At 37.4% G+C, this 18,915-nt stretch overlaps 1 protein-coding gene and 1 pseudogene across 1 annotated transcript in view; one reads left to right on the top strand and one right to left on the bottom strand.

Moving 5' to 3' along the window:
- TEX11 (testis expressed 11) overlaps positions 1-18,915 on the top strand; it is a 546,877-nt gene that overhangs the window by 191,179 nt on the left and 336,783 nt on the right. Inside the window, exon 12 of the mRNA XM_058291673.2 lies at positions 14,254-14,335. Coding sequence (XP_058147656.1) covers positions 14,254-14,335 — 82 coding nt within the window. The remainder of the gene's footprint in view (positions 1-14,253; positions 14,336-18,915) is intronic.
- LOC101430979 (RNA-binding protein 3 pseudogene) lies at positions 7,304-8,043 on the bottom strand (annotated as a pseudogene).

The following is an 18,915-nucleotide window of genomic DNA, read 5'->3' as shown; positions in this document are numbered from 1 at the left end:
ACCACTGTAAACGATGTTGGCTGTGGGTTTTTCATATATACTCTTTATCACGTTCAGAAAATTTCTTTCTATTCCGATCTTTTGCAGTGTTTTTAATCAAGAAAGGGTGCTGTATTTTGTCAAATGCTTTTTCTGCATCTATAGATATAAACGTGATTTTTTTCCCTTCAATCTGTTTATATGGTGTATTACATTGTGTTTTTTTTTATTTGGTTTTTTTAATTGATTTTGTAAAAATATTACATTAAAAAAACAATATGAGGTTCCATTCAACCCCACCACCCCCACCCCACCAACACTCACTCCCCTCATCATGATACATCCACTGCATTTGGTAAGTACATATCTGGGCATCTCTGCATCTCATGGTCAATGGTCCACATCATGGCCCATACTCTCCCACATTCCATCCAGTGGGCCCTGGGAGGATTTACAATGTCCAGTGATTGCCCCTGCAGCACCATCCAGGGCAACTCTAAGTCTCAAAGTCGCCTCCACATCTCATCTCTTCCTGCTATTCCCCATACCCATATCAGCCACCATGTCCACTTTTTCCACTCCACTCCAATGCCACCTTTTCTCTGTGGACCTTGGATTGGTTATGTCCGTGGCATCTCTATGTCAAGAGGAGGCTCAGATTCCACATGGATACTGGATGCAATCCTCCTGCTTTCAGTTGTAGGCACTCTAGACTCCATGGTGTGGTGGTTGTCCTTCTTCAGCTCCATCTTAGCTGAATGAGATGAGTCCAATAAATCAGATTGTAGGAGCTGAAGTCTGTTGAGGCTCAGGGCCTGGTTATCATATTGTCAGTCCAGAGATTCAAATCCCCTAAATATATCTTAAACCCCAACACCAACTACAATTCCAGTAAAGTAGCATGAAAGTCTAATGAAAAGAGATTCCATCTGAATCCAGTTTCATCATGCAGAAACACCAGCTCCAAAGAAGGGCATCTGACATGGCAGTGAACCCCATCTGCCATGACCATATAGCCCGTGGGTCTCTTTAGCCCTCAAAGGAACGAATACTTGGGGTTGTATCTACTTCATCTGTCTCTTAGATTCTGCTCAGTTGTGCATAAGGGCAATCGTTCTGACAGCCTCCAGACTCTTTTTTAGAGACTCGTAGCCATATAAACTCATTTCTCCTTTCCATTTCCCCCTTACATTAGGTCAAACAGCATTTTAAAATCATGTTATTATATGTGGACAGGGATATTCTGCTAGATCCGCATTGACCATTCAATTCAAGGTCATTTTCCAGTTGCATCATCAGTTGGTACTTGATAGTGATCCCTCGGTGCCAGGGCGGCTCATCCCCGGGTGTCATGTCCCACGCTGGGGGGAAGGCATTGCATTTACATGTTGAGTTTGGCTTCGAGACTGGCCACATTTGAGTAACATAAAGGCTGTCAGGAGGAAATTCCCAGGCACAGTGCTGCTCTAGGCCTTGTTCTTATTTCAGGCATATAGGCTCACAAGCATAGTCATTAGTATCATGCTTTCACTGTTGGACCCTCATTCCTTCTTGGTCCTTACTGTTGCACCTGGGGGACTGCCGCTGCTCCCTTAGTGACCACAACAGAACACCCCCCACCAGGAACCTAGTACCCCCCCCAGCTGTAGTTTTTAATTGTTGCCACTATAAGTATATCCAAACATTACCATGCACCCTGGACATATGCCCTGTATAGCTCCCTGTCAGCCATATATCACCTGTCAATAGTATCCTATACCAGTATTCCTCCGCTGCCATTGTTGAACCACTCTGTGATCCAAAACTTCCTGAAAATTGAAGCCCAATATAATGTCAGATTCCCTTACTAGTAAGATGGCATATAGTGATGGGTTTAAAGGTTAGATGTAGAATACGTGTTGACTTGGAAAAATTCTACATCCTATCTTTTTCTTTTTTCTTTTTCCTTAATTATTGAACTTCTCTTCACAAGAGCCATAGATCACAGTAATTCATATATACAATATGCAGTACTCTCACACATCCACCATAAAACCTTTTCCCTTCCACAGCAATATTCTTATACCTTATTCATAACATATTTACTTACAGTGATGTAGAGACTCTGTGACAATAGCTTTCAAACAAGATGACATCTGTGCTTACATTGTGGTCCATACTTTAGGATATACAGTTTTCTGAATTTTTAGTTGTCCTATGTTTTACATTATGGTTTACATTATTATTCTGTTATCCCCTATATGTTTATGGTGTAATAGTACATGTTTTATATCCATCCTTGTGTACTCTTGTGAAAGTCCTCTCTTATCCCACATTTACTTTGGTTCCACACATTTAACATCCATTTTCCCATCCCCTTGGTGCCCACAGTGACATCCAACCTCCGTTTCCTGAGGAGCCACGTCCAGAGATACTTGCAACAGTGTTCAGGGCCTAACTTGCTCAGCTGCCCCAATGCCCTGGGAGCCACTCTTTCTCTCGAGAGATACAGTTCCCTCTATTTGATGGCACTAGTCCTCCCCAGGATGTGGGTCCACCCCCACTCTCACTACTTGGGTCTCTACCCAATGGTACCACCCACTCTGGCAAAATGAGCATTCAGACATTCCCCAGGAGCCCGTCCCGCATCAGACCATCCCCTCCAAGCATCCTAAACAGTTTGTTTTTCTTATGTTGAACCATCCCTGCATACCCGGAATGAATCCCACTTGGTCATGGTGTATAACTTGCTTAATATGTTGTTGAATACAGTTAGCAATTATTTTGTTGAGGATTTTTGTGTCTAGGTTCATTAGAGAAATTGGTCAGTTATTTTCCTTTTGTGTGGTGTCTTTGTTTGGCTTTGGTACTTGGGTAATTTTGGCATCATAGAATGAGTTAGGTAATGTTCTTTCTTTTTTGATATTTTGGAAGAGTTTCAGCAGGATTGGTGTTAGTTCTTTCCAGAATGTTTTGTGGAATTCACCTATGAAGCCGTCTTGCCCTGGGCTCTTCTTAGTTGGGAGGTTTTTAATGACTGATTCTATCTCTTTACTTGTGATTGGTTTGTTGAGATCATCAATTTCTTCTTTCGTCAATACAGGCTGCTTATGTGTTTCTAGGAATTTCTCCATTTCCTCTGAATTGTCATTTTTGTTGGAATATAGTTTTTAAAAGTATCCTCTTAAGATAGTCTTTATTTCTGTGGGGTCAGTGGTGATATCTACTTTCTCATTTCTTATTTTGTGTATTTGCATCTTCTCTCTTTTTTTCTTTGTTAGTCTCGCTAAGGGTTTGTCAATTTAATTGAGCATCTCAAAGAACCAGCTCTTGGTTTTGTTTATCTTTTCCAGTGCTTTCTTATTTTCTGTTTTCATTTAGTTCTGCTCTTATCTTTGTTATTTCTTTCCTCTTCTTGTGGGGTTACTTTGTTGTTTTTATACTAATTCCTCCAAATGTGCAGTTAGTTGTTCAATTTTCGCTCTTTCTTCTTTTTTGATGTATGAATTTTTGGCTATAAATTTCCCTCTCAGTACTGTTTTTGCTGCATCCCATAAGTTTTGGTATGTTATCATTTTCATTAGTTTCTAGGTAGTTATTAATTTCTTTTGAGATTTCCTCCTTGACCCACTGTTTTTCTAAGAGTGTGCTGTTTAATTTCCATATCTTGGTGTGAAATCTGTCCCTCTGGTCCTTGCAGATTTCCAGCTTCACTCCACTGTGGTCAGAGATATTACTTTGTATGATTTCGATCTTTCTCAATTCATTGGGTCTTTTTTTGTGGCTTAGTATATGGTCTATCTTGGAGAATGATCCATGTGCACTTGAGAAAAATGTATATCCTGCTGTATTTGGGTGTAATGATCTGTATATTCTATTAGATGCAGCTCCTCTAATATACTGTTCAAAGTTTTTGTTTCTTTATTGATTCTCTTTTGAGATGTTCTGTCCAAAGTTGATAGTGGTGTATTAAAGTCTCCCAGTATAATTGTAGAGGAATCTATTCTTTCACTTAGTTTTTCTTGTGTTTGCCTCACGTATTTTGAGGCGCCCTTGTTAGGAGCATAAATATTTATGATTGTTCGTTCTTCTTGAAAGATTGTCCCTTTCACTAATATGTAAAATCCTTCTTTGTTTCTCACAATTGTTTTGCATTCAAAGTCTATTTTGTCTGATATTAATATAGCTACTCCTGCCTTTTTTTGGTTATTGTTTGCTTGTAAGATTGTTTTCCCAGGCATTCACTTTCAACCTCCATGAATCCCTGGGTCTAAGATGTGTTTCTTGTAGACAGCATATAGATGGGTCATATTTCCTTATCCAATCTCCCAGTCTGAATCTTTTGACAGGTGAGTTTAATCCATTGACATTCAGTGTTATTACTTTCAAGGAATTATTTATGTTAGCCATATTTTCTTTGGAATTGTGTTTGTCATATTTTGTTTGTTTTTTTCCTTCTCTTTTTGTCTTTTTCGTTGCTCTTACACTCTCCTCCAGCTCTGCCTCTCCTGTTTTTTTCTGTCTTTCTTCAGAACTCCCTTTAGTATTTCTTGATGGGCAGGGTTCTTGTTGGCATACTCTTTCAAATTCTGTTTATCTGTGAATATTTTGACCTCTCCATCATTTTTGAATGCTATTTTAGCTGGGTAGATTATTCTTAGTTGGAAATTTTTTTCTTTTAGTACCTTGACTATGTCATACCACTGCCTTCTTGCCTCCATGGTTTCAGATGAGAAATCAGCACTTAAGCTTATAGAGCCTCCCTTGTATGTGATGGTTCTCTTTTCTCTTGCTGCTTTTAGAATTTTCTCTTTGTTTTGAGCATTGGATAATTTGACAAGTATATGTCCTGGGGTGGGCCTGTTGGGACTTATGGTGTTTAGGGTGTGTTGTGCTTCCTGGAAATGTCCATTCATCTCTCTCAGTATATTTGGGAAGTTTTCAGCCATTATTTCCTCCAACACCCCTCTGTCCCCTTTCCCTTACTTCTCCTTCTGGGATGCCTATAATACATATGTTTGTGCATTTTGCATAGTCATTCAGGTCCCTAAGTCCTAGCTGGATTTTTTCTATCTTTTTATCGATCAATTCTACTACCTGTTTCCCTTCAGATGTATTGTCTTCCATGTCGCTAATTCTCTCCTCTGCCTCTTCTAATCTGCTGCTATTTGCTGAGGGTGTATTTTTCATTTCTTGAACTGTGGTGTTCATCACCATTATGTCTGTTTTCTGTTTCCATATGTCTGCAATTTCCTCTCCAAGTGTTTTCTTCATATTGTTAATCTCTTCCTTTACTTCATTAACTTGGTCTCTAATACATGTTTTGAGATCTTTAATTACTTGTCTGATGTTCTGCTCCCCTTCCTGGTTTTTAGTTTGTTCATTGGATTTGGCCGTGTTTTCCCGATTATTGGTTTGGTTTGTAGTTTTTTGTTGCTGTCTGGTCATCATTTTATCTTGACCGATTTGATCAGTTCCTTAGCTTCTTTGTCTAGTCTTGGGGATTAATTAGTTGTTGTTCATGCATAAGTGTTATGTCTTCTCTTTGTCACTTTGTTCTTCTTACTCTGTTTTCTTGTTGCTGGCTAAGTTCACTTTGAAGGAAAATATTAGGGCCAGGGAAAGCAAAATGGGTAAGAAAAAAAAATGTGTAAAGTAGTATTGGTAATAAATGTTAACATAGCAACAATGTGGGATCTGGGAGAATGGATATTAGACTCACGTAAGTTGTATAGAGTTGTAGCAGTAAGTAGAGTACATATAATGAGACAATCAACCGAATATGGGGAGGAATATAGTATGAATTAAAAAGCCAGTGTTTTCATGAGGAAGGGAAAGAGAAAGGAAAGACAATAATATCAAGAGTGGATAAAAGACAGAAAACAGAACAAAGGTATTAGAAATTAAAAGTCAGACAATTTGGGCCGAAAGAAAGGGAGGTGGAATGTAAGAAAAACAGTAGATGATGGATGATAGCAAGATGTGGGGCAAAGGGGATAGTGTAGGTGGCCAAAATCAATTCACACAGAAAAGAGGAAATGGAGGATAAGGAAACACAGCAAGTGTGAAGCGCTCCCTCTAGCACCTCTTGCAAGAATATCCTCTGTCACCGTCCCACTAAATTGACGTCCAGACACCTTCTGCCCTGCAAGCACCCAAAACAACATGGTCCAGCAGGACTCCAACACTACTCAGCCGCTTCTTTGCAGGAGAGATTATGAGGTGCACTCACTCAGATGCCATCTTGCCCTGCCTCTTTAGTAATTTTTATCAAGCTATTTTATAGTCCCTATCCGATTTGCCTATTTTCTGAAATTATTTGTGATTCTATTCCTACTGTTTATTCATAGTCATGACTTTTGCTCAGGTTAAATATTTCCTCCTATGATTTGTAATTTTGGGTTTTTTGCTCATCTGCAGTGAATATTCACCTGTTAGAATCCTGTACTACCTGGACTGAGGGCATGGTCTTACAGAGAACTTTTTTACTTGCTTTAGCCAGGTGTTTGAGAGGTATCACTGTTTTGGATGCTTTTATTTTGATTTTCCAAGTTGGCAGTTCTTGTACTACACGAATAGTATTCATGTGAACTCCATATATACATGAAGGAGGATCTGATAAAAATTCCCTGGACAAACTTTTTTGCTTTACTTGGAGCTTAGGTAGAAGACAAACTTCTCCTTATATGTAATTATATAATAGAGAAGAAAACCAGTAACTCACCACCCTGATATGGTCCCAAGTTTTGATGCCCTATCATAATCCTACTGCAGTAGTTTACTTTTCAGAGTTCTCCAGTCATTGCTTTTTATATCTTGTTCAGAGTTTTTAGTTTTAATTAGTAGATTATATAAGCTATAGAGGTCATGCATCATCTTAGCTGGAATTGGAACTGATAGTAGATTTTTAAAATGTTCTTTGGGGAGCGTCAGTTAAAATTTGTTGGCTCTATTTTGATCCAAAAAGTTGTTGTTGTTGTTTTTTGTTTTCAAATTCCAAATTTTTAATCAGCTCCATGAAGGACATACTAAACACTATGAGACACAACAGAATATTTCTTTCTTCCAGTATTTAAAAAGATAACATTCACAAACATTTTAAAGAAGCTCTTCTATATAATCAGGGTGGTAGTCTTATAACATAGAGTAAAAAACATCTTTTAGCAATCATGTTCTTGATGGAGATTTCTTGTAGGTACATTCAGAAACTGCTTCCTAACTGTGTTAAGAAAACATTGTGTACAAATTTTTAAAATGTCCCTAGATGCACATTAATTTAAAAAAATATCTTCCTGACCAAAGTTTTTTGCCGGAACCAATAATCCTGAGAGCCCAAAATAAAAAATTAGCAAAAGAAAAATACCCAGACTTTACAATGTCCCTGAATTTGTCTTTAAATGGAAGGGAAAACTTTTGAAACACATGGAGCTTTTTAAAAGGTCTTTGACAGGCTACCCTGGGAGCTCAATTCAAAAATAGAAGTTGATGTACTAAAGCAAAGATGTTTCAGTACAGCTCCAAATATCTTTATAAATACAGCCATTTGGAAGGACGATGCTGGATCAGAAGAATTTTTATTCCTTGTGTATCTACATTATGTGTGTATGCCTCATCTCAGTTGTCATAATTGTCTCTGTAATTTTCTACAGAGTAGCGGTCATAACCACCCTGGTTTCTGCCACCATAGTCTCTGGACCTGCCATATCCATATCCATATCCTCCAGGCTGACTGTCATACCGGCTGCTCCCATATCCTTGGTCCCCACCACCTCTAGAGTAGCTGCGACCAAGCCCTTGACCCCCAAAGGCACCCCCTCTGGTTCCCCTGGCTGACTTGCCCGCATGGTCCACACGGATCTGGCGGCCATCCAGGGACTCTCCATTCATGGCCTGCATGGCATCTGAGGCATGCTCTGGGTTGGTGAAGGTGATGAAGCTAAAACCCCTAGACCACTGAGTCTCCTGGTCCTTGACGACGACCATTTCCGAGATAGGCCCGAAGCTGCTGAAGTGGTCTTCCAATGCCTGCTCATTGGTGTTGAAATTGAGCCCTCCCACAAAGAGTTTCCCTTCTTCAGACGACATGGCAAGGATTTGAGTCCTGGAAGTCAGAAAATAAAACAGCCTGATTAACAGCTAATGCCGAGGGACAGAGAGAATGGGCCACAAAGTTATTTTTGAAAGTTTATTGGTACATTTAGATACAGAAGACTTGTGTGCTTAGATAAGACTCAAAAGGCACAAAGACCAAAAGAAAGAAATACATAAAATGTGACTTTATCATAATTAAGTTTTTTTGCTACAAAGAAAACCATCAAAAAAGTGAAAATACAACCTATATAATAGGAGAAAATATTTACAAATCACATATATTTTAAGCATCTAGTATTCAGAATATATAAAGAAATATTTCACCTCAATAACAAGAAAACAAACCACCCAATTTAAAATTGGCAAATAGTCTCGAAGCCAAACTCAGCATGTAAATGCAATGCCTTCCCCCCAGCGTGGGACATGACACCCGGGGATGAGCCTCCCTGGCAACGAGGGACCACTATCAACTACCAACTGATGATGCAACTGGAAAATGACCTTATACGGAAGGTTCAATGCGGATCAGCAGAATATCCATGTCTACATAAAATACCATGACTTTAAAATGCTGTTTGACCTAAAGTAAGGGGGAAATGGAAAGGAGAAATGAGTTTATATGGCTACGAGTTTCTAAAAAAGAGTCTGGAGGCTGGCAGAAGGTTTGCCCTCATGCACAACTGAGCAGAGTCAGAGAGACAGATAAAGCAGATACAACCCCCAGATATTGGTTCCTTTGAGGGCTAAAGAGACCCATGGGAGTTATGGTCATGGCCGATGGGGTTAACTACCAGGGCAGATGGCCCCTCTTTGGAAATGGTGTTTATGTGTGATGAATCTGGACTCAGATGGGATCTCCCTTCATAAGACTTTCATGCTAATGTGCTGGAGGTGCAGTTAATGTTGGGGTTTAAGATATATTTAGGGGATTTGAATCTCTGGACTGACAATGTGATAGCCAGATCCTGAGCCTCAACAGACTCCAGCACCTACAATCTGATTTATTGGACTTACCACACTCAGCTAAGATGGAGGTGAAGAAGGACAACCACCACACCATGGAGCCTAGAGTGATTACAACTGAAAATGGGAGGATTGCATCCAGCATCCAGGTGGAATCTGAGCCTCCTCTTGACATAAAGGTGCAATGGACACAACCAATCCAGTGTCCACATAGAAGAGGTGGCATTGGATTGGGAAAAGTGGACATAATGGACAAAGGGTATGGGGAAAGGCAGGAAGAGATGAGAGGTGGAGGCGTCTTCGGGACATGGAGCTGCCCTGGATGGTGCTTCAGAGGTAATCACCGGACATTGTAAATCCTCACAGGGCCTACATGATGGAATAGAGGAGAGTATGGGCCATGATGTGAACCAATGTATATGAGGTGCAGAGGTGCCCAAAGATGTACTTACCAAATCCAATGGATGTGTCATGATGATGGGAACGAGTGTTGTTGGGGGGGGGGGAGAGGGGGGGGTGGGGGGGTGGGGTTGAATGGGACCTCACATATATATTTTTAATGTAATATTATTACAAAGTCAATAAAAAATAAAAAAATTAAAAAACAAAACAAAAAACAAAAAACAAAAAAAAAAAAATAAAATTGGCAAATGATCTGAATAAACATTTCTCCAAAGAAAATATACTAATGGCCAGTAAGCACATGAAAACATGATCAAGATCATTAGTCATCAGAAAAATGGAAATCAAAAGCACAATGAAATACCAGTTCTCACCCACTTGGATGGTTACAGTAAAAAAGAACAGACAGTAACAATTGTTAGCAAAGATGTGGAGTAATTAGAACTCACACACTGCTGGCTGGAATATAAAGTGGTGCAGCTGCTTTAGAAAATGTTTTGGTGGTTCTTCAAAAAGTTCAACATAGAATTCCCATATGACCCATCAATTCACTCCTAGGTATGTACCCATGAGAATTGAAAACATGTGTCCACATAAAAACTTTGGCATAAATGAAGGACTGATACATGCTATAACATGGATGAACCTTGAACATTATGCCAAATGAAATAAGCCAGTCACAAAAGACCACATATTGTGTAATTCCATTTATAAGAAATGCCAAAATAGACAAATTATAGAGACAGAAATTAGACTAGTGGTTGCCTAGAGTGGAGGGGCGTGGGTTCCTGTGAGGAGTGGAGAATGACTGCTAAAGGGTACAAGATTTCTTTTTGGGTGATGGTTGCACAACTTTGTAAATATACCAAAAATCTTTGAATTGTGCATTTAAGTGGGGGAATTGCATGGTATGTGAATTGTAAAACTGTTACCAAAAAAATGTCTTGCAACCATTTTCTTACCAAAGAGATGAAATTTGTAACCTGGAAAGTTGGCAAAAATGTGCAAGTCTGACAATGCTAAGTAAGTGTTGAAAAGGATGTGGAGGGGCGGCAGACTTTGCCCAGTGGTTAGGGCGTCCGTCTACCACATGGGAGGTCCGCGGTTCAAACCCCGGGCCTCCTTGACCCGTGTGGAGCTGGCCCATGCGCAGTGCTGATGTGCGCAAGGAGTGCTGTGCCACGCAGGGGTGTCCCCGCGTAGGGGAGCCCCACACGCAAGGAGTGTGCCCCATAAGGAGAGCTGCCCAGCATGAAACAAAGTGCAGCCTGCCCAGGAATGGCCCCACACACACAGAGAGCTGACGCAACAAGATGACGCAACATAAACAAACACAGATTCCCGTGCCACTGACAACAACAGAAGTGGACAAAGAAGATGCAGCAAATAGACACAGAGAACAGACAACTGGGGTGGGGGAGGGAGAAAAATAAATAAATAAATAAATCTTAAAAAAAAAAAAAGGAAAAAGGACCTGGAACACAGGGAACTCTCATCCACAACCAATGGCAGTGTGAATGTATAATCACTTTGGAATTGAGAACTTTTAGTTTTCCAATTTTACTGTTTTTCAAGATTGTTTTGGCTATTCTGGGTCTCTTGGATTTCTTTGTGAATTTCAGGATCCATTTGTTAATTTATGCAAGGAAGTCAACTGGGATATTGATAGGGATTGTGTTGACTCTGTAGACCAATTTGGAAAGTATTGCCATCTTAACAATGTTAAGTCTTCCATTCCAGTAATGTGGGAGGTCTTTCCATTTATTTAGGTCTTAAATTTCTTTCAACAATATTTTGTAGTTTTTGGTATACAAGTCAGGCACTTCTTTTGTTAAATTTATTTCAGTGTATGTTATTCTTTTAGATGCTATTGTAAATGGAATTATTTTCTTAGTTTCATTTTTGGATCATTCATCACTAGTGTATATATATATATATGATTGATTTTTTTATATTGACTTTTATCCTGCAACCTTGCTGAACTTGATTTTTTTTTAGCTTTAATGGTTCTTAGTGGATTATTTTTAAGATTTTCTAAATACATGTCAATCTGAAAATAGTTTTTTGTCTTCCTTTCAAATCTAAATCACCTTTATATTTTTTGTTCTCTAATTTCTGTGGCAAGAATGTCCACTATGATGTTGAATAGAAATGGCAAGAGCGGATATTTTTGTCTTGTTCCTGATATTAGGGAGGGAAATTTTCGGTACTGTACTATTATGCATATGATATTAGATGTTGGGTGTTTTTAAGATTCCCTTTATCAGGTTGATGAAATTCCCTTCTATTCCTAGTTTCTTGAGTATTGTTTGACCTTATTTGATAAGTTGAACTTTACTATACCCAACCACCTAGCTACTTCACTCTAGGTGTATTTTCTAGAGAAACTCTAGCTTTTATATACTGAAAAAGGTATACAGATTTTGGTAGGATTGTTTATAATAGCAAATGAGTTGGTAATAACTTCACTGTCCAAAATAGAATGACTAAATAAATGGTGATATAGTCATATAATGGAACATTATACAGTAGTTATTCTCAAACTTTAGCATGCATAAGTATTACCTGGAAAGATTTTTAAAAAACACAGTGCTAGGCTCTACCCTCAGAGTTTCTGATTCAGTAAGCCTTGGGTGAGATTAGAGAAATTTGCATTTCTGAATAGTTCCCAGGTGATACTAAAGCTGCTGTTTCAGGGACCACCCTTTGAGAACCACTACTATACAATAATGACAATTAATAAATTAGTTTCATATATCAACATGCTTGAATCTCAAAAAACTATATTGAATGAAAGAAGAAAGTCACAGAAGAATTTATCTACCTTATGATTTTGTTTAAGTGAAGTTCAAATGCAGGCAAAACTAAACAATATATGGTATATGTATAAATAAAAACAAGGGAATTATTACACAAAATTCAGGATGGTGTTTATCTCTGTAGGGAAGTGAGGAGGATATAAATGGGGAAGGGTCCATAGGAGACCTCTATGGTGGTGGTAATATTTTATTTCTTAACTTGGGTGGTGATTACATGGGCTTTTTTTTACTATTGTTCTGTAACATATATATTCATGTGTGTGTGTGTGTGTCTGTCTGTGATATACTTCACACACAAAAAATGGAGAGGTCATCTTTACAGTTGCAAGAGACCCTGACAGTGTAGTTAACATGCCAAGGGGAGAAAGAGCTTCAAGGGAGACAGCATATTGTAGTGGAACAATTATAACCTTTAGAGTCAGACAGATCAAAATTCAAATTTCTGTTCTACTACTTATTAACCATGTGACCATGGGTAAGTTATTTAACTCCATCTGGGCCTCACCTTCATCATCTTTGAAAGATGATTTACAACACGTGCCTTATGTTTGTTGCACCTAGAGCCTGTGTCTTAATAACTTTTAGGCAAAAAGAATAAAATATCAAACAAAAATCTAAGGAAGAGCATTGAGAAACAGCAGTCAGAAAAGTTACAGAGAAGACAAGAATATTGATGGTAGGGAGAAAGCTGATGAATTTAACAAAATCATGATCTCTAAAAGGAGTTTCAAAAGACAGTAAAGATGGACACTGCAGCACAAATGTTTATAGAAGATGATGGAATGGAAGCAAAGTTTGGCCCATTCCCTGGAGCTGTTTGGTAATGAAATCAAAGAGGAAAAACAGGATGTTAACTTGAATGAGTATAGTAAGCTTAAGGAAAATAGATCCTGCTAAAATCTGGAAAATTTGTACATATCTGGAGGTAAAAGGGATTGAACCCTAGACATACTCGAACATTTTCTTAGGAAAAATGTTAATGCAGTAAATTAAAATAGGTAACACTAGTTTATTCTTTGTATTGGTGTCATTTATATTTGACAACTATTTTAATACCAGTGCTTACTTCTGCTAACTTTCCATTGTTGATGCATCTCACACATGAATAGCTGTAATTTGAGAAGTATGGAGCTAATGAGGATGATGTTCATGTAGAGGATAATGGGCTTTGTAGAGAGAAAAGTTCTGTTCTGTGGGCCAAGATTGCACTTTAAATTTTTGCCAGCTGTTTTAAAAAAATTTATTCTGTCAGTCAAAAGTAGAACCAGGCCAGATTTCACAGATGGCTTAGAGCCAGCTAACAATGTCTTGGAAACAGTATTCAGAGTACATTGTTATTAATGGTAGCTAACATAGTCATGTCCTATACAAAAGACAATGCATTTCTTTTTTCATATGCAATCATTGTTTGCAAAGGACCTTAGTCATTATTAGAGTCTTAAAAGAAAATAAAGATAATTGAGGTTTGGGGTTTTGCTTATCAAGAACATAACCTCAGATTCACACAGTTTAAGTATTAACCTTGCCATTAAATGCTTGTCACTTAATGGGAATGTTTACATGTTGTTTTCCTCACGTTATTTCATTTAGATTGAATGAATTATCAGAAAATATCCTCAGGGGTTGTTGGAGTGGGAGGAGGGGGGTGGGGGGGTATACAGGAACCTCTTATATTTTTTAGTGTAACATTTTTTGTGTGATGTATATATCTTCAAAAAATACAATTTACAAAAATGATGTGGTGGGGAGTGGGGAGTGGGTTATATGGGAATTCTTACGTTTTTTATTTTTTTATGTTTTTTTAATGTAACTTTCCTTGTGATCTATTAATTTAAAAAAAATTTTTTAAATAAAATACCCTCAGGGATAGACTGGATGTTATGATATGATCTTTTATAATTTTGATTTTCTTGGATCATGAGTCATCCTGCTGTGGTTTGACTGAAATGGGCAATTACTTGAAAGTGGTCTTTTACATTCCACAGTTCTAATATCATTGTGATTTCTTTGTTTAAAATAGGAACATTTGAATCCAGCTGGACTTTTCTTAAAGATGAAAATCCTCTTGAAAGGCGAAATGGCTAATGAAAAACTTCTTGAAGGTATCATCACTGTGTGTAAAGAGCACACAATTTTGAAATACCACCACCAATTTGTTGAATTTAAGATAACAATAGGTATAATTTGATGCTGGCTAAGAAGAAAACTGATAACATAGGAATGGCAGAAGATTACCAGGAAGGAAGGAAGGAAGGAAGGGAAGGAGGGAGGGAGGAGAAAGAATAGTAGGAAAATTTAAAAAGTAGTAAAAAAATAAAAGAGCTGAATAAGTGATCATATTTTTTTAGCTTTGTAGAGCATTATAGCTGCCTTACCCTTCTGAAGTTGTCTATAACCATGAAGAAGGGTTAGCTGTTGATAGAAAAACTTTCGGAATGCTACGTTTTCTGTAGTTACTGTTATATTGCTATTAATTTTGTCAGGATTCTCAAGTGACTAGAATGTACACATCACAGAATAAACATCTTAATACACAGCTGTGGGTCATTGGGCAAGTCACTTAACTTTTCTGTGCTTCAGTTTCTTCATCTTTAAAAGGGATATTATAATAATACTATCTACCTCATTGTGTTTGTTCTGAGATCTTATGACAAAATATATGTAAAGCATTTAACCCCATGCCTGGCACATAGGTTTTTTTAATATACATTTTTTTATTTTTAAAGAAGCTTTAGATTACATAAATGTTACATGGAAAATATAGGGGATTCCCATATATCCTGCCCCCTCCCCCACTTTCCCACATTAACCTCTTTCATTAGTGTGGTACATTTGTTACAATTGATAAACCCATATTGAAGCATTGTACTAACCAAGGACTATAGTTTACATCACAGTTTACCTTTGCCTTGCACAATTTTATAGGTTTTGACAAAATGTATAATGGCCTGTATCCATCATTGCAGTGTCATGCAGGACAATACCAATGTCCCTAAAATGCCCCATGTTACACCTATTCTTCCATCTTCTTCCCCTCAGAACCTCTGGTGACTACTGCCTTTATATCAATGATACAAGTTCTTTCTTTGCTAGAATAATAATAGGTATACTTTAGTCCATAGTTGCTTTCCCCCCTTATGTTTGATTATTCGTCAATCTTGAGGATTTGGGGATGGTGATGCCCACCCTGTCTCCGATTGAGAGGGGGCTTAGATCCCATGGGGCAGATGGATGGGACTGTATTGCTGGCAGTTGCACACACTCTCTGCTTCCTGGGATGGACATTGTCCATCATCAACCTTTTGTTAGTTGTCCTGGGAGAGTCCAGTGTACTGGTGAATAGGAGTAGGTGTTACAACTCTACTGAGATTCAGGGCTCAACTGCCATAAGAACAAACTGAAGATTTAAGTCTCTGAGACATATATTTAACAAGTATAGTGCTAATTATAGGTTCAAATAAAAGGGGGAAAAGAGCCATGTGTAGGGAAATTATGAGTCTAACTGTTACATTGGGGAGCATTTATTTCACAGTGAGACCCATTGACAGGGTGCCAAATTTCTGAGATTGTCTGCCCTGCCTATAGTGTCTAGATGTCTCTAGAATCCTCAAGAACCCTGCTGTTTGAGGCACTGTTTACTGTGGCTGTCAATGAGAGCCTGCTGAGTTGTGCATAAGCATAAACTCTGAAATAACCTCCCAACTCACTTTGAAGTCTCTTAGCCATATAAACTTATTTGTTTTAATATTTCTCCCTTTGGTCAAGGTCTTTTTTCTAGATTCATCACTAGTCAGTGCTTGGTAAATAATCCTTGGGTGCCAGGGAAACTTATCACTGGGAGTCATGTCCCACACTGGGGGGAAGATTGTGCATTTATATGCTGAGTTTGGCTTAGAGAGAGCCTGGCACTTAGTGTGCAATTCATGTTACCTATTGTTATACTTATATTATTACTATATTACTACTATATAGATGTATCAAGTGAGGCAGAAATCTCTCTCTACCCACTGGCTTTAACAGTATTTAAATTTCTGCTTATTCATAAGGATAATTTGCTCTAAATTCTTTTAAGGTGCACATGCTCTACTGCATTAGTAATCTTATAGAGCTGCATTGTTTGTACCATATAATATTATGTTAGCAAAATTACTGATTATCTAATGAATAAGAACAGAGTTTGCTATGATTTTGGGAATAATAAAATTTGGCGGTAATCCTAAATTTAGTGCTAATTTAGTACTGCTTGATCTGTGATGTCTAGAATCTTACCAATCACTTAAGACACCTCAGAAGCTCAAATGTATATAGGATTCCACACATCTAGATAACAGCATCTCCATGGACACAGATTAAATGTTATAACCTAGGAAAACAAATCTACTTTTTTTGCACTAGGGTAATAATAAATGAACTAATTTAAAGAATAGATTTACTCAAACTGATATAATATGTGTAAACCAGAGAGATTTTGTTGTCACTCTGTGTAAAGTTAACTTGTTTGGACTAAAGTTCCCCATTACAGTTTTTTCCAAATGTAGTTAAGAAGTAGGGTAAAAATGGAATTATTCTTTATTCCCAGATTGATTTTGCTTAACTAAATCTAGACACCTTTATTCAGAGTGGCAAAATTGCAACATTAGTCATTAGTTACAAATCACTAGACTTCCCTGAACCAAAGTTTTCTAAAGTTTAAAATAATAAAATTGTTTTTAATTTGCTGCATTGAAAGAATATATGAATCTTGCATTTTAATGCTCTTCTTTTCTTTGATAGTGAAAGTACCTTACTCTTAGAATGAATAACCTAATTGCTGGCATTAGAATTTCACGGGTATTTTTTGTAGTAGAAAATTTGAAAAAAAAAAGTAATTTTCATTATGAGAGGTTAGCACATATTCATTAAGGAAATTTTGGAGAAATACTAAAAATACCCCATAGTTTGACCATGCACTAGAATAGAAGCTCCCTGATAGCAAGTATTTTTGTGTGTTTTGTTCACTGCTGGATTCCCAGCATCAAGCACAGTGCCTGACACAGAGAAGATACTCATTAAATATTTGTTCAATGATTAATGAATCTAAACACAATCACTATTAAAATTTTGATTATTTACTTTCAGGATTTTTCCTATCTTAGTTTTATTTTGTTTATTTCCAGAATTGTGACTGTATAGTAAATACAGCCTTGTTTTCTGATTTTTCACTTCATCTCTAAACATTTTAAAATGTTAGTGCATATTAATTTTTCCCTTATTTCATTCAAAACAATTTCAATGGTTACATAATATTTTATCACTTACTACAGTGCACATACAAGGTATATTTCCTTTTTATTGTTATTTTATCTTACTCTGCTTTTAACATCTTTATATAGAAACCTTTTCCATATTTACTTAGGATAATTTTTGAGAATTAAAAGTAAAAAGGATAACACCAATAGCTGCTGCCTTTTATTACATCCTTAATAAGTCCTAGGTGCTTTGCTCTATATTTTACATACATCATCTCATTTAATGCTCTCAAAAACTCTGACAGGTTGGTGGTATATTCTTCATCTTATAGATGATAAAACTAAGATACAGAAAAATTATGTAACTTGCCTACAGCCATATGGATGGCGAATAGTTTCACATTTAGGTCTGTTTGGCTTCAGAGATGAAGCTCTTTACCATGTTTTCTTGATGTTTATGGTATTGCCAAATTGCTTTTCAAAATGATTTTATCACTTTAATTTACCATCCATACAAGAGTACCTATTTCACTGTCCTCTCTCTTGCATTGCTAATTTTTTTGTTTTTGTTTTTAATTTTTTTATTTTAATTTTATATCAATATTACAAATGATTCCCTTAACACAAGATAAGTATAATAACAATAAATCTGCTTTAGTCTGTAGTTACACTCCCCCCTTATTTTTTTACACTTTTTAAAATTAAAGTTAATACGTCACAAAGAATGTTACATTAAAAAATATAAAAACCTTAAAAGGTTTCCATATACCCTACTCCACACCTCCTCACCCCATCATTTTTGTAAATTGTATTTTTTGAAGATATATACATCACAAAAAATTGACATTAAAAAATATAAGAGGCTCCCGTATACCCGCCCCATCCCTCTCCTCCCACACCAACAACCTCCTCCATCATTGTGGCACATTCATCACACTTGGGGAACACATTTTGGAGCACTGCTGCAACACATAGATAATAGTTTACCCTGTAGTTCACACTCCCCCAGTACATTCAGTGGGCTATGGCAGGATATATAAAGTCTAGCATCTGACCCTGCAATATCATTTAGGTCAACTCAGGGTCCCAAAAATGCTCCCACATCACATCTCTTCTTCCTTCTCCCTGCCCTCAGCAACTACTGTGGCCATTTTTTCCACCTCAGTGATACAATTTTTTCTACTAGTCACAATAGTTTTATTAGTAGAGTATCAGTAAGTTCATTCTAATCCATATTTTATTCCTCCATTCTGTGGACCCTGAGATGGTGATGTCCACTTCACCTCTAAATCAAGAGGAGGCTTAGATTACACATGGGTGATAGATGCAATTCCTCTGCTTGTAGTTGTTGGCACTCTTAATTCCCTGGTGTGGTGGTTGACCATCTTCACCTCCCTGTTAGCTTACCTGGGTAAGTCCAATGAACCAGAGAGTAGGAGTCGCAACTCTGCTGA

Source organism: Dasypus novemcinctus, chromosome X (assembly GCF_030445035.2).
Source record: "Dasypus novemcinctus isolate mDasNov1 chromosome X, mDasNov1.1.hap2, whole genome shotgun sequence".
Classification (NCBI taxonomy): domain Eukaryota; kingdom Metazoa; phylum Chordata; class Mammalia; order Cingulata; family Dasypodidae; genus Dasypus; species Dasypus novemcinctus.
Note: the sequence above shows the minus strand (reverse complement) of the source record. Positions and strands in the feature narration are given on the sequence as shown.